This window comes from Gadus macrocephalus, chromosome 11 (assembly GCF_031168955.1).
Source record: "Gadus macrocephalus chromosome 11, ASM3116895v1".
Taxonomy (NCBI): Eukaryota; Metazoa; Chordata; class Actinopteri; order Gadiformes; family Gadidae; genus Gadus; species Gadus macrocephalus.
The window spans coordinates 3,130,429-3,146,364 of record NC_082392.1 but is presented as its reverse complement, the minus strand read 5'-3'; the positions used below and the strand labels follow the sequence as shown (position 1 = coordinate 3,146,364).

At 49.8% G+C, this 15,936-nt stretch overlaps 4 protein-coding genes across 6 annotated transcripts in view; 3 read left to right on the top strand and 1 right to left on the bottom strand.

Moving 5' to 3' along the window:
- Positions 1–2,995, top strand: part of camsap1b (calmodulin regulated spectrin-associated protein 1b) — a 34,739-nt gene extending 31,744 nt beyond the window's left edge. For all 3 annotated transcript variants that reach the window (XM_060064107.1, XM_060064105.1, XM_060064106.1), the window contains one exon: positions 385–2,995. In XM_060064107.1, the coding sequence (XP_059920090.1) occupies positions 385–681 (297 nt within the window). In that variant the 3' untranslated portion in view covers positions 682–2,995. The remainder of the gene's footprint in view (positions 1–384) is intronic.
- A 92-nt stretch (positions 2,996–3,087) lies between these two features.
- LOC132467050 (leucine-rich repeat-containing protein 26-like) lies at positions 3,088–4,964 on the top strand. The gene is made up of 2 exons (XM_060064108.1): positions 3,088–3,655; positions 3,963–4,964. The coding sequence occupies exon 2, from the start codon at positions 4,028–4,030 to the stop codon at positions 4,646–4,648; it is 621 nt and encodes a 206-aa protein (XP_059920091.1). The 5' UTR covers positions 3,088–3,655; positions 3,963–4,027; the 3' UTR covers positions 4,649–4,964.
- A 218-nt stretch (positions 4,965–5,182) lies between these two features.
- LOC132468345 (uncharacterized) lies at positions 5,183–8,618 on the top strand. Its single transcript, XM_060066075.1, has 2 exons — positions 5,183–5,775; positions 6,856–8,618. Exons 1-2 carry the CDS (start codon positions 5,685–5,687, stop codon positions 8,346–8,348), a joined length of 1,584 nt encoding a protein of 527 aa, XP_059922058.1. The 5' UTR covers positions 5,183–5,684; the 3' UTR covers positions 8,349–8,618.
- Positions 8,619–12,359: 3,741 nt separating this feature from the next.
- Positions 12,360–15,936, bottom strand: part of LOC132467471 (potassium channel subfamily T member 1-like) — a 63,704-nt gene continuing 60,127 nt past the window's right edge. The window contains 2 exon segments of the mRNA XM_060064784.1: positions 12,360–13,059; positions 14,250–14,334. Coding sequence (XP_059920767.1) covers positions 12,939–13,059; positions 14,250–14,334 — 206 coding nt within the window. The 3' untranslated portion in view covers positions 12,360–12,938.

The following is a 15,936-nucleotide window of genomic DNA, read 5'->3' as shown; positions in this document are numbered from 1 at the left end:
GAGAGTGAATGAGTGAATGCATGATGTATTAACCCGTCCCCCCTGCTCTGTGTAACCAGGAGCTGGAGAGTGAATGAGTGAATGACTGATGTATTAACCCGTCCCCCCTGCTCTGTGTAACCAGGAGCTGGAGAGTGAATGAGTGAATGCATGATGTATTAACCCGTCCCCCCTGCTCTGTGTAACCAGGAGCTGGAGAGTGAATGAGTGAATGCATGATGTATTAACCCGTCCCCCCTGCTCTGTGTAACCAGGAGCTGGAGAGTGAATGAGTGAATGCATGATGTATTAACCCGTCCCCCCTGCTCTGTGTAACCAGGAGCTGGAGAGTGAATGAGTGAATGCATGATGTATTAACCCGTCCCCCCTGCTCTGTGTAACCAGGAGCTGGAGCGCAGTGACTCCAACCACCTGTTGATCCTGTTCCGGGACGGCGGCTGCCAGTTCCGCTCGCTCTACACCTTCGTCCCCGACACGGAGGAGATGCACAAGCTGACGGGCTCGGGGCCCAAGAGCATCACCAAGAAGATGATCGACAAGATGTACAAGTACAGCTCGGACCGCAAGCAGTTCACCGCCATCCCCGCCAAGACGGTGTCGGTGAGCGTGGACGCCCTCACCATCCACAACCACCTGTGGCAGGCCAAGAGGGGCACCGTGCCAAAGAAGAGCGCCAAATAGCAAGGCCAGGGGCCCGGGCGCTGGCCCCCTGACTGCTGCTCCTCCTCCTCCTCCTCCTCCTCCTCCTGCTGACCCTCCCGCTCTACTCTGCTTCTTCCCTGGATTGGCCGCGTCCCCCCCGGCTCAGTGGACCACCGCCCCGGGTCTGGCACTCGCCCTCCAGGGGTCTGCACGTACGGACCGCGCGGCGATCCCATAGGTGTTAAAGACAGTGACGGATGACGTAGTTGTGCGTGCGTGTGTGCGTGCGTGTGTGTGTGTGGTCGCTTGTGTGCGTGCGTGTGTGTTTCGTCAAGGGGTCGGTGCTCATGAAAGGGAACGCCATTTAAATTGCGATTCACCGTCTCCTCGACGTCCGTGTCGAGACGACTCGTGTTTTTCTACCGCGACCGCAAATCAAGCATGTGGCATTTGTTTCTTTAACGCTCATGTGTGGACATTACTTTTTGTACATGGAGTACGTGTTGGTTTTGGCATCATCGTCACGGTCGGCCGGTCAGATGCAGTGCTGCAGCCATCTTTACCCCCTCATCTCCCCATCTCCCCCCTCTCTCGGACTCACGGGGTTGAATATTCCACCTCCTGCCGCGAAGGATTGAGAGGGAGAGAGTGGCTCCGCGTGACCCCGTCTGTCTGAGTTTCTGGGAGCTGTCGACGTCCGTTATCGAGGCGTTTTGCTGGTTCTACAGCGCGAACACCACCCACCGTACCCGGAGAGAGAGAGGGAGCCACCGGACCATCCACTCGGCTGGCATTACCACTTTTGCCTCGCTGGGGGGTCTTCGAACCTGCTGCTCAGAACGTTGTTTTTCAGTGTCTGGGGTCTCGCCCTTTAGACATACGTTGGCCTTTTCACGCATCATCGTGGTTCTGTCGTCTATTTATTCACCCGCCTTTTAACGCACGCTGAACATGTAGCCCGGGTTGTGTTGAGGACCATTTCCAGGTCGCTCATGTTGGACACACACTACGCTTTATTTGTTGACACCTCGCTGTTGGCGAGGGTTGAGTGGTAGGCTTTGGTACAAAGAAATGATGCTGTTTTTAATTGGTGTTTAGGTTGGTTTCTATTCTTTCTGTGTAGTGGAGTTCAAGCGGCAGTCTTTTGTTCCTCCATAACGGCGCTCCTCTGACGTCGAGAGCTTCGACGTGTTCCGTCTCCCCTCGGCACTTGAATTGTAATCATCAACACATCGTGTCAATGGCTTTTCCCCCCCCATGCAGTGTATACTTATGCTCCAAAAATACTCCCCGCCCCAATACCCTGACCCTACTCCGTCTGACACCCAGCCACCCCTACCCCACCCACCCCACCCACCCCACCCACCCACCCACCCCACCACCCCACCAACCCCACCCACCCACCTACCAACCACTACCCCATGCAGGGTGTGCAACGCCCCTTCATCCCCATGTCGGGTTCTTCTTCTATAAAGGGATGTGCCATGTGTTGTGAGGACAGGGCTGTGCCATGTGTTGTAACCACGGGGGTGTTGCCTGCTCGGTGGGTTATTTACCAACATTAAAGAACATTCCTCAAGGTGTGGTCAAGCACTACAATGTGGTCACTTTCTCTCTCTCTCTCTCTCTCTCTCTCTCTCATCTTTCCCCCCTTCTTTGTCTCTCGCCCTCCCTCTCGAATCTTTGTTGTTCACGTCCAAGTGCTTTTAGAAACCCTTCATGGGCCTATTGAACAACCCGAGTGTTGCACGTGCACTTTATTTGTTTGCAACACTGCGTCAAAAGTCTCCATCTTGGTTCTCCTCAACTGTCCATATTTTTAGACACTTACAAAGGAACATCTGGCAATGAAGAAAGGGGACTTGTAAGAATTGTCTTGGAAAACGTAACATCCTATAATTTTGAAGTCTATGCTTTTTATGTTGAGATGGGGCATTTTTGAAAAGCAGTGTGGGGAGAATTCACCTTTTTTTATTAAGTCGAGATACAATGCAAGATGGAAATGAATATGGCATTTTATTTTTGAAAACCACTCCCTATAGGCTTTGTGAGTGGAGCAAACACTAGGATTAAAATACTGACTCTAAACTACTGCTGTACCCCAATCCCCCAAAAATAGCTATACTTGATTCATAATTTGCTGCATTTTTTGATTCTTATTTTTTGGGATAGATCTTTTTTATTGTACGTGTCTTTTTATGTTCACTAAAAGATTGTATTGGCGTCAGTCACCATGTTTGTTAACACTATCGTGCCCTAGTCTGTTGCCCTGACCCCATACCATCTATTTATATTTCAGAGGAAGCACTGAATCATAATAAACTGTCAAGTAAATAAACACATTTTCATTTTATACTTTCTCATGGTTTTATTTGATGCTTTGTGTGAATCACTTCCTTGTTACGCCTCTGTGTTGATTTGACCTTTACCTTAATCTCACCGACATTCACTTAATCGGTCTGTTTGTCGCTACAGTGGCATTACATTTTTCCTCTACGTTTTACGTATTTTTAAGTTAGTTAAATTAAGGTCTTTACAAAAGGGCCCCACTTGAAAGTCCACCTCCACAATGCGGTTTGTTGTGAATGTACCTCTCTAACTCACACCATTAACCAACTGGAACAGCGGTACTCTTAACTTGACCATCCCCATAGCAAAGCCCACCCAACAACATGCAGATGCTATGGTTACCTGCACTTTAATCTCAGCTGGAGGTTCACAGCTTTATCGTACTTGTCAGTCGACAGACTCAACAACATTGTCTCCTGATACCTCCAAACTAGGCCCATGAGTGTTTGGAAACTACAGACTTTCTGAAACAACTATGCTTGGTAAGTTGACATCACAAATCTACTTCAAAATCCAAACCTGTAAAGGTGACTAACCTGAGGATGTTGCATACCTACAGCGGTGGTGTACTTAGTGGCTCTGCTGCTGCTGTGTGAACATCTGCCACTGGGTCAGGCTTGTATTGCAGACGGGCAAACACTCATCTGCCAGAAGATACCGACAGGTAAGACTCTCCGGGGGTCGTCCCTTCACTACATCAACAGAATTGTGTCAAACTCTACATTGTTAATAGTTTGTATAGTGGTGTGTTCAATGAGGCAATAGATGAGCAACGTTTGCTACAGTCCAATGGGTAGGTTCGGTAGATCTATCTGGTACACATCTAGATGGACACGGCCACCTGTGATGTCAGAAGCTGCACATTTGCAAAACGGCTCGTAATGGCCAATCACACTCACACCTGGTGGTATGATATGTCCCCTTTAATGACATGACGGACTGACGACATGATTGTCCAACACCCCGTCCAGTTTTCAGCCCCGGGTACTCATCCCTGCTAGTGCTGATCCCAGACCTGCTCTGGATCAACTCCACCATGCTCCACAGTAAGAACCTGGAGAACATCACCCGGCTCACCGTCAAGGGCCACATGACGGAGATGGTGCCAGGGGCCCTGGCCTCCTTCCAGAGCCTCCGGACCCTCATCCTGGACGAAAACGCCCTCACCCAGATAGACCCGGCCTGGCTCAGCCCCGACGCCTCCGCTGCTCTCAAGGTCCTCAGCCTGTCGGGGAACCACATCGAGGTCCTGAGCGGGTCCACGCTGGGCGGGCTGTCTGGCCTCACCAGGCTCAACCTGTCCAGGAACCGGATCCGAGAGGTGGATCCGGGCAGCTTCCGCCCGCAGACCCGCCTGGTGTCTCTGGATCTGTCCAGGAACCGTCTGACCCGGTTGTCGCCCCAGGTGCTGGGCTCGGTCGGCACCGCCGTGTGGAGGCTGGCGGGGAACCCCTGGGACTGCTCCTGCGGGGCGGCGGACTCTGTGGACCTCATCAGAGGTGTGTCACGCTTCAGGTCATGTGATGCTCGGCATGTGTGTTATTGGTCACGAAATCAACAAAACACGACGGTCCAAATGAGGCCTGCGTCTCCAGGTCAGACACTCAGCCCAGGAGGAGTTCAGAGCCCTGCTCTAGAACATCTAGTCGTAGTCTAGTCTCATCTAGTCAGTCTAGTCTCATCTAGTCGTAGTCTAGTCTCATCTAGTCTCATCTATTCGCAGTCTAGTCTCATCTCGTCATAGTCTAGTCTCATCTCGTCATAGTCTAGTCTCATCTCGTCATAGTCTAGTCCCATCTAGTCAGTCTAGTCTCATCTAGTCGTAGTCTAATCTCATTTTGTCAGTCTAGTCTCATCTAGTCATAGCCTAATCTCATCTAGTCAGAGTCTCATCTAGATGTAGTCTAGTAAGTCTAGTCGTAGTCTATTCTCATCAAGTCATAGTCTAGTCTCATCTAGTCAGTAGTCTCATCTAGTCAGTCTAGTCTTATCTAGTCATATTTTAGTCTCATCTAGTCAGTCTAGTCTCATCTATTCATAGTTTAGTCTCATCTAGTCGTAGTCTAGTCTCATCTAGTCGTAGTCTAGTCTTGTCTATTCATAGTTTAGTCTCATCTAGTCATGGTCTAGTCTCATCTAGTCAGCCTAGTCTCATCTATTCATAATTTAGTCTCATCTAGTCAGCTTAGTCTCATCTAGTCATAGTCTAGTCGTAGTCTCATCTAGTCAGTCTAGTCTCATCTAGTCAGTCTAGCCGTAGTCCCGTCTAGTCAATCTAGTCATAGTCTAGTCTCATCAAGTCGTAGTCTAGTCTCATCTAGTCAGTCTAGCCGTAGTCGAGTCTCATCTCGTCAGTCTAGTCATAGTCCCCAACAGATTCAAATGCTCAGTATACTTGATAAGAGACTATTAGCATAACTAGGCATTAAAGGACAAATTCAAGGTGTAGTTCAAACGTTAGACAGTCTGAGGATAGTGTGAAGTCATGTCAGTACGGGGCGGGAATGTTGTTATGATGTTATTATGATCCCTGTATCTCAGATCTGAAAAACCGGTCGTTGCTGGAGCAGGAGAACGAGGTCACCTGCAGTACTCCAACTCGCCTCCGGGGGCGACCTGTGTGGGGTGTGTCTGTGTGTGGGGCCACACCTTCGTCATCATCATCATCATCATCGGTTTGGACGTCACCGCGGATGACATCATCGCCCCCGGGGTCTTCCACTGCAGCCAGCCTCCGACCAGCGTCGCTGAACATCCCCGGCGCCGCGCTGTACGGGCTGATGGGTAGGCTGGGTTTGATGTCCGTGTGCGGCGGTTAACGAACGGTCACCAATTAAAAAGGCAGTTACACTTTGAGGCGGCCATTTTGTTGAGATGTACCGTTGTGGCGGAACTTTACACACGTGGAAACTGTTGTGGACTTTAGAAAGCACTTTGATTTTTTAAATCTGATGCAACCGTTACAAGTGATACTAAAGTAGTTGGTAAACGATGCAAATTTATTTTCAGACTAAGAAATATTTTTTATTCTTCATTCATAAACAATTAGGCCGCGTTCACATCTAGCGTTTTTTGTAATAGGGATAAGTTGAGCCGACCGTTTTTTCAACAAAAAGAAATGCTGGCAGCGTTTTTGGCCCTAAAAGCGCAGAGAGCGTATTTTCTATCGCCTAGCAACGAATCCATTCTAGACCCGACGTTACTCGCCTACTACGTATCCAGGCTAAAGCCCATTATTAGACATGTTGTAGATCTCGACATGTTCTGTAATTAAAACTATTAATCGCTCCACCGGCACTTTCCCGAGTGATTTGTCTGCCATTGTTTCTTGTTTTGACAGAGAGTTTCCTTCGTGACGAAGTGTCAATGTTCCGCTTGTGATTGGTCAGTTGCCCAAAAGACGCCCGACGTCGGCCGCTTTCTTCCTGAAAGTTGAACTTTTTTCAACGCTCCGTATGGCAGAAAAAAACGCTGGGAGAGGCGTTTAAAAAAGCGGCCGTGACTTTTTCCAGAAACGCTCTGCTCCATAGGAATATAATGTAAAACAAGCGCTGGCAGATTTAAAAAAACGCTAGATGTGAACGCGGCCTTAGACTTTCCTCTGACAAATGTACTGACCGTATGTTGCTTCGGATATAAGCGTCTGCTAAAATGCCCTGAATGTTAATGTAAATGCGAAGACAAAAGTTAATCTGAGTCTGAAAGTGAATCTCTCTCTTTCCTGTTTTTTAAACAGTTTGTGCTTCTCTCACAACTCGAATGTTGAAGATCTATGTTATCACTAGTGGGTGACTTTGGAGAGCAGCTTCCTCTGCTTAACGTAACAACGTGCCCCTCTCTCTCTCTCTCTCCATCCCTCCACAGTGCCTCTGTGTGCTCTGCTCGGGCTCTGCTGCTTCATGGGGGGCCTCTACGGGAGGAAGCGAAGGAACAGAGCCGTGAAGGCGGGACCTTTGGCCGAAGAGGACCCCAATGAGGAGCGACCAGGCCAATCACGGCAGCCGAGACCTCCCTCTGGGCCAATGGAGAGAGACACCATTCAAACCGTTCAGTGGCACGCGGATGGAGCCTCGAGGTTTAACTCCACGAACGGCAGGGCAAAGTCGGCCAATGCCGTGCTGTCAACGTCGCCTTATAGTGGCGTATGGAAAGATTCACCCAGAGGGAAAGATTCAGCTGGGAAAGTTTCACCCGCTGGGAAAGAAGCACCCGGAGGGAAAGTTTCAACCGGAGGGAAAGATTCAATAGGAGTGAAACTTTCACCTGGTGGGCAAAATTCACAAGGAGGGAAAGTTTCGACCGGTGGGATATATTCACCCGGTGGGAACGTTTCCCCAGGCTTGAAAGTTTCACCCGGAGTGCAACGAAGTGAGGCGGATCACCTCCAGCTAGAGAAGACCCAGACCCCAGCAGAACCCGACATCAGACTGGAGGTGGAGGTGGAGAGGGGGGGTAGGGGAACCAGTCCCCAAGAGGAGGGCCAGAGATACACTGACCAGCGACACCCTCACGTCTCCGTCTACACAGAGGAAACGCCCTACCTCAGTATCGGGGACGTCCCGCCCAAACAGGAAGCTGACCGAGGTCCAGGTCAGAGGTCAAGGACTGGTGAGGTCATGAGCAGGGTCTCCTCTTGGCCTCTGAGTGCAGCTCAACGCGAGGGCAAAGGGACCCCCGGGGTTCAGGGGGAAGGTCCAGACATTTGGACCCAAAACACCGGTCGTCAGCATCGAGAAAACAAGCGTAAACTTGGAACGGAGAGCTTCTGGGAGTCTCGGGTATACCATCATACGCCGACAGGGGGCGTCGTTAGTGATTCAGGTGTCGTTTCTGTGACTGCCGACACACGGGGTTACAGTGCAGCGCTCACATCTTCAACTACCGACATGTTGCCACTGGGGGGCACCAGTGGACGCAACACGGAGGCTGTGTCTCACACATCGCCTTCTTCCTCACAGCAGGGAACCACTGATGTCCGTGTGGAGCCGAGACGCTCTGTACCGAGTGCAGCAACTCCCGGAGCACTTTGTGGAAAAGATTTAACAGTCGATGACAAAACCTGCTCCAACCCAAACGCTGAGACGTTGACGTTCTCGCTGTTGAGTGACGAGACCCACGTGGGTCCGAGGGAAGACGGTCACCGTGACCGCGGGGAGCCGCGTCCGCCCGGCCAGAGGATCAGCGCTGTCGGCCGGAGGGGGCCGTCCACCTGTAGGGATCAGGGAGCACCTGGAATGGGGTACGAGGATCTGCTCCATGAAGTGGTCCAGAACCGGGGCCGCTGGACCAGAGACCGGTGGAAACGGACTCATCTTAACAAGCAGAGCCCCAAGCAGCAGGAGGGAGAGGGCTGCTAGGGCTTTCCTCCGGTTGGAAGTTCAGAATGAACCCACAGGTCAACACTGTGTCTTGAGCTTCAGGGCCCGGTTTTAGGTTATTCTGAAATTTGGTATTTGGATCACACTGATCCAATCCAATGTTCATTTAAAAACTGGCATAAAAGTAAGACGGATCAGGTGATCCTGGATGGCAAAACATGGGATTTCCAAACAGGATCAATTTGATCCAGATTATTTTTTTTTAAAAACTGTGCTTATTGTTAAAGGGCCAGTAGGCAATATTTGTGTGGTGCGGCCACACCAACCGCGTTGCTCGCGTTGGATACCGCGAGTACCGCGCCTAACCTGAAGCTTGACCGGTGTGTGGTGGTTCAACGCTCCACCGCGTCACCGCACCACCGCAGCTAGATGAGTCCATGTCCATGCAAGTGAACGGAGCGTTCCCTCTTCGTCATAACTATCAAACCAAACATCCTTCACATTCACCGAGCGAACATTCTGAAAGTAAAATGCACATTTCTCGCTAGAAATGTTTCCATAAACGCATTTAATGGCGTAACTAGGTCACTATTTCCACCCAGAATAAAGAAAGATGTCGGCCGTATGCTTCTGTGCAAGCTCACTACTCTCTGCCAGTGACGTCGGGTCAAGCTCCACGCTGATTGGCTACCGTGGCTTAGCGTCACGCGTTGAAGCGGTGAAAGTTCAATTTTCTGAACTCCGGGCGTTGGTGCGGTGGGCGCGGTACTGCGTTTACGTGCGTAATTACGTGCAACTTCCGCGCCTAAAGCCCCCAACGCAACGCTTCACCACGTGTACCGCGCCTAGACCAATGGTTCCCTATGCAAAAATGCCGATTTTCAACGCCCCTACCGCGAGCAACGCGGTTGGTGTGGCCGCACCTGCAATCAACTCAAACTGGAATTACTCCTCACTTTCCGGCAGCTATCGGTGAATCAAATGTTTTGCATTAATTCGTTTTTAATTGTACAAGGGTCTAATGCTCTGAAATGGTTCAACCGCAGACTTAAAACAATCAATTAGGGCTTGTTTTGTAGCTACTGATCAGGAAATGTACGATGTTACTAATCATGCACGATTGGACATTGTTTGGTGGGAGGGGCTTAGAGCAGGGGGGCGTTCGTTCTTTGGGGTGGGAGTGGCTTAGGGCAGGGGGGCGTTCTTCGTTTTGTTGTTTGTTTTTGACTGCTGCTCTAGTGAAAGCAATATTTGCCACAAAAAAGCTGTGTTTGCATCAACAGGTATTGATGCATATTTAGCCATCTTGGTGTAATTATTGTTGATTATCTTTTGACTCTCCTGTGATTTATATATAGGCATTTAAATGAGTAGCATGAAAACCAATCAGACGCCAATCAAAACCACTCTCAGATCTATTCACTTGATGATTTTAATGTTGATCATGTCACTCGAAGGAGGAAATACATAAAATATCATTTTTTGTTCAATATATACGGCTGCATGCAGCTTTTTATTTGTTCATGTTCTGCTTGTAATGTGAAGTGCACCGACTTCATATAAATAGTACAAAATGATCAACCCTTTGAACGATGACTTAGAAACATGATGGGGAGAAAGGTAAACATGGGGACACACAACCACACGGCATGCACAGTGCATCCATGGTAATACACAGTATCAGAGGACAAGGTTATAAAACACAAGCAGTAGCCGTGGTCCACGGTAGAGACCGACATGTCGTTCTTGGCAGGCTGTATATCAAAACATGCTCTTTAGTGTTTGCATGCCCCTATAGATAGGATACTCTAAGGAAGTTTGGCCCGTATGGCTTGATGGGTTAATCAGATGGGGTCAGGGGTTGTGGGGGTTATAGCCCAGGCTGCTCCCGGTCACATGACAAGGCATCCGTCCTCGTCGTGATGAGGTCATGCTCCGTCTTCGCTGGACCTGTAAACATCCTGGCACCAGGTGTACCGCATACCGTGTGTGTGTATATATATATATATACAGTCAAAGACAAGTAGCGACAACAGTGAAAACGACAAACACCTTAGCGTGGGTCTCTAGCGTTCTGCGTCTGTCTCTGTTCGTCGCTGGGGCTCACAGCTGCGTATAGGGAGGATTAGTCCGCCACTCGACTGTCAGGTGGGACCGTTCATAGGGACGGTTGAATACGTCTAGATATACGTCTAGATTCAGATTAAAGGGTCATGCTGTTCACTCTGTTCGTCCCCCAAACAGAGCGTAGTGCAAAAGTAGTTCAAGTTCTGTTTTCGTCAACCTCCTAAACCTAAACGCGACCCACAGGTCAAACGAAAGGGTGATGATGTTATGTCGCTCTGGACCACGTTAAAACTTCGCTTTGTTGAATGGAAAGCATCGAATTCAACAGAAAGGCTTGAATGATCGTACATGGACACAGTCTCCCCCTCAAGCCGTTGCCTTTAACATTGGATCTCAAGGGTCACTGATGGACGTGGACGTTTTCTGTCACTCTCCGTGCAAAACCGTTTGGGCAGACCAGGCACACTGCAACGTTACGTCATCGAAGAGTTAGAAAATGGCGTTATAAAGATATTCAGAAGTAAACTATTCCTTTGCCCGATTTAAATAATAAATATTCTGTACAACCATGTGAGGACAAAGTTGGTGGTGTGGCAAATAACGAGTTGGCGATATATTTACAAAGCTAGATATGAGGCATATGATGCACGAATAGATACAAATGTGTACATTTACAATAAATAAATTCAACAATCTTTTACACTAAACTCCATCTCAACCGTGAAAAATAATTCACGACGCCGTTACATCGTAGAAATTGTGCTCATAGAGATTAAAACAACGTTTTTTAACACGGTGATAAAACAATCTGTCCAAACAAGAACCAATACAGTTATATAAATCAATATATAAATAAAAATCAGATAATTTTTTTTCATTTGCCAACTTTTAACATGTAGAAATATATGAATTTCTCTAGAAAATGTAGTTGTTTTGATCTGATAACTATGATATGGAGAAGGTTATTACCTCAAACGTTTTGGAGTTTCCCTATATGATATGGAGGACTTCCATTCAACAGTTTCCCCACTGGACTTCTGACATCCTTTCCATAGACTTCAGTAGCATAGTAACTTAGTATAGTAAGTAATAGTTAATAGTCCTTTGATAGTCCACAAAGGAACTATTACCTGGTGTTATCATCTAGGGTCCAAAGAACGTTTAAAATAGTTTATAATAGTTTAAATCCATTCTATTAATACTTTTATCTTTTTTAATTCTCTGATATTAAGGCTTTAGTTTAACATCTAACAATTGGCCTCTCTGATCCTGTGCGTTAGATATTAACTCACTTTTTTTTATAAAAATGTCTCACAACTATGTTATGAATTTACAGTGAGCCACTTGGGATGCCTACAGTTATTCTTAAACTAGGGTCTATTTGCATATCACAATCCCATCTCACTTTCACACTTTGACGGGCCACTTGAAAGGCGCTCTATGTTCACCGATACGATTCTCCCACATGATATAAACTGTTGTCTCCTGAGCCTCCTCTAAAACACGAGACGGAGCCCAGGGAATACGGACCGGGAGTACATGCAGGTTACAAAACAAAGCTTACATTGCTTCTTTTTTGCTTTGGATGTTTTTTTTTTATGTATAACACGTCGCTCTATGTTGTGTTGGTGAGTTATCAGTTGGAGAGTCTGGAAAGTAGTAAGGTTATTATTAGTGTTTGGGTGAGCGGGTTTAACTTGGGCTATTCAGAGTGATCAGAAGGTGAGCTCTGTAGAGTAATAGGGTGATTTATGAGAGTGATAAGGTGAGTTATTGAGGTGAGTCGGGTTGTATTCCTTCTCTAAACGATCTTCAGTTCATTTGAGTAAGCAGAAGACAGGTATGTCGCATCAACTCTTAATCAGCAGGCGACCAGGAATCATGTGGGCCCATTAAGGGTTAATAAGCCCGCAGTGGCATGTGTTGAACCTCTCTGTGGGCCCATTACAGGTTCATGTGCCCACAGTAGCATGTTGGCCCATTAGGGGTTAATAAGCCCGCAGTGGCATGTGTTGAACCTCTCTGTGGGCCCATTACAGGTTCATGTGCCCACAGTAGCATGTTGGCCCATTAGGGGTTGTCCATTAGCATGTGTCTAACCTCTGGGGAGCCATCAATGCAAAACAACCTGTCTGGTTCTCCTTTAGGAGCGAGGGGCGGAGGTGGAGAGAATGTAACATGACTGAGGTGGGTCACCAGGTGAGTGACTGATCAACCGGTCAAGGTGCGTAATTTAGACTTTTTTTCGAGAGTCAAAAGGAACGGGGTGGTGATGATGACGAGGCACTCTTCATCCTTCACTAGCAGCTCAGTTACATCGACGTCTCACCACCACACACACACCGACACACCGACACGCGCACACACGCGACTCCTCGTGCTTTAAGGCCAGAATCCAAGAACACGCCTTCCTCCAAGGGGTCGCCCCGCCTCAATCTGGGATGGGGAACAAAGCCAAAGTGTCCGGGACCTGCGCTTCAGCGTCGTGTTCTCTCCGTGGCGTCTCCGTCTGAGCGGGGCCCCGGGGTTGGGGGGGGGGGGGGGGTGTGGGGGTCTGACGGCTCAGAGGTGGGTCTCGTCTCTGGTCTCGGTGCAGAACTCCTGCTGGTTCCTGGTCCCCGGGGCCGGGCCCACCGGGGTCTCGTCCGGCATGTGGGCCAGCGGGTCGGACCGGATGATGTACCTGGGGGGTCAGACGAGGTCACAGCATGGATCAGGAGCAGCTCTATTGACCCAGAGCAGCTCTATTGACCCAGAGCGACTCTATTGACCCAGAGCAGCTCTATTGACCCAGAGCGACTCTATTGACCCAGAGCGGCTCAATTGACCCAGAGCGGCTCTATGGATCCATAGAGGACCTTTATGGACCCAGAGCAGCTCTATGCATCTATAGAGCTTCTCTATGGACCCAGAGCAGCTCTATGGACCCAGAGCGGCTCTATGGATCCATAGAGGACCTTTATGGACCCAGAGCAGCTCTATTCATCTATAGAGCTGCTCTATGGACCCAGAGCAGCTCTATTGACCCAGAGCGACTCTATTGACCCAGAGCGGCTCTATGGATCCATAGAGGACCTTTATGGACCCAGAGCAGCTCTATGCATCTATAGAGCTGCTCTATGGACCCAGAGCAGCTCTATGGACCCAGAGCGGCTCTATGGATCCATAGAGGACCTTTATGGACCCAGAGCAGCTCTATTCATCTATAGAGCTGCTCTATGGACCCAGAGCAGCTCCATGGATCCAGAGCAGTTCTATGCACTCAGAACAGCTCTATGGATCCAGAGCAGTTCTATGCACTCAGAACAGCTCTATGGATCCAGAGCAGTTCTATGCACTCAGAACAGCTCTATGGATCCAGAGCAGTTCTATGCACTCAGAACAGCTCTATGGATCCAGAGGAGTTCTATGCACTCAGAACAGCTCTATGGATCCAGAGCCGTTCTATGCACTCAGAACAGCTCTATGGATCCAGAGCAGTTCTATGGACTCAGAACAGCTCTATGGATCCAGAGCAGTTCTATGGACTCAGAACAGCTCTATGGATCCAGAGCAGTTCTATGGACTCAGAACAGCTCTATGGATCCAGAGCAGCTCTACTGCTGTTACCCGCATTGACGCAAGGCACCGTGAAGGCTGGATAACGTGGCAGTGTTGAGGGTTTGACTCCCAGATTAAAAGGTTCTTTGTTCAATCCCAATTTACCTCAGACGTACTCTCCCCTACCTCCTCCTTAATGACCTGTCTTTATACTGTCTGACTCCTAAAGTAGAGTAAAGTCAGCAGTGTCTCTTAAACTACAGTAGAGTACACAGTGTGTCTTGTATACAGTAGAGTAGAGTAGGAGTAGAGTACGGTCAGCATGTCTCTTACACGATGTCGTTCAGCTCCAGCTGGGTGTCCGGAGGAGGGTTGATGAGCACGTAGGACAGCGTGTTCTGGTGGTCGTTCATCTCATCTGCAACAGAGACGCGGTCAGGGCCTTCACAGCTGCTCCGGTGCACCCCCGCCCAAACCCACCACTCCCCCCCGCCACCCCAACCCCCCCAGGCACCACGGGCCGGCCCATTACACGCTACACTAGCCGGCTAACGGTCTGTGTAACCGCTGGGGAGATGTTGCCGCTGTTCAGCCGCTGTGTAGCGCTACTAGCACAGCTGTGGAGGAGTACCATCGTCCACCGTTCCAGTCTCAAACGGGCGTGGCCCGTCGTAGAACTTTCTTTTAAACTATCGGAATTAAATTAGGCCGAGAGCAATCGTTGATAATCCTTCATTCAACATTTATCCATTCTTTTCTAAGTAGGATCTATCGTTTAAATCTGAGATGATTTCAGTGGGAAACATCTTCTATCAGCCTCTCAATAGCAACCGATGTTCTAGAGTAATTGTTTGCGTTTGTGCATGTCTGCGAGTCAGTGTGTGTGCAGGTATGTGTGTGTGTGTGTGTGTGTATGCGTGTGATTCTGTGTTTATGTGTGTGTGTGTTTCTGCATGCGAGTCTGTGCGCAGACGTGTGTGTATTCTCTTTGCGTGTGTGATTCTGTTTTGCGTGTGTGCGTGCATTTGTGTGTCTGCTAAAAACTGTTCCCTGAAGCACAGTGCGTGCTCCCTAGTTGCGGCTGTTTGGTTGCTAGGTAGGTTGCTAGGCAGGAATGGCGGGCGAGGGAGAGAGGGCAGGTGATATGAGTCACTAGAGGCACCCACCTGCTGGTCCCCCTTTACAAAGCCGGGCGGGTGGGAGAGAGAGGACTGACTGTTACTGACACGGCACGGCTTGTAACCGGGGGGGGAGAGGGGGGAGAGAGAGAGAGAGAGAGAGAGGGGGGAGGCCCATGCTGCCCGCCACAAGCCGACACCCCCCCCGGCATGCGTAGCTCCACGACCTCTCCGCATGCGACGCCGACGGTCACCGCAGACCTCAACGCATACCCCCCCCAAAACCACGCCACGCAATCCAGTCGCCGCTGGCAACGACACGACACGAGCCATCACGTTGCCATGCCAACGGCAGGCAAATCAGCCCCCCCCCCCCCGAATCCCACGCAGCCTCCCCCACCCCCTCCCGGCTCCGGAGACGATGGAGAAGGCCACAGCGAGACGATATGAGCATGCTCCATCACCTGGACAAGACCGCGACGGCGCGACTCAAAACACCGCCGGGTGGAGCAGAGAGCAGGCGGAGGCGGGCGGGTCGAAGGCCCCGTTCACAGAGGGACCCCCAGGAACGCCGGTGCAGAGGCCAGACTGTGGTCTGGAAGCAGCTGCTGTTCCTGGTACCAGAGGTGCATCTTAACACCCTGACCCCACAGCAAACACACCCTCTACTACGACGGTAAGTCCACTACGCGTCCCTTCCTCCAGGTGGAGGAGGACGTGGTACTAGGATGTGCTCTGTTGTGAATTGACCTTCGACCTTCGACCTCCGGGCTGGATGCTCTCTGCTCCACGCTCAGGTCGACTCTGAGGTTCTGCAGGCGGGCCCCTGAGGGCCCGGCCGGACGCCACCACGATGCACAGCGACACAGAGACAGAGATATTCATAAGAGATGGACAGCAGT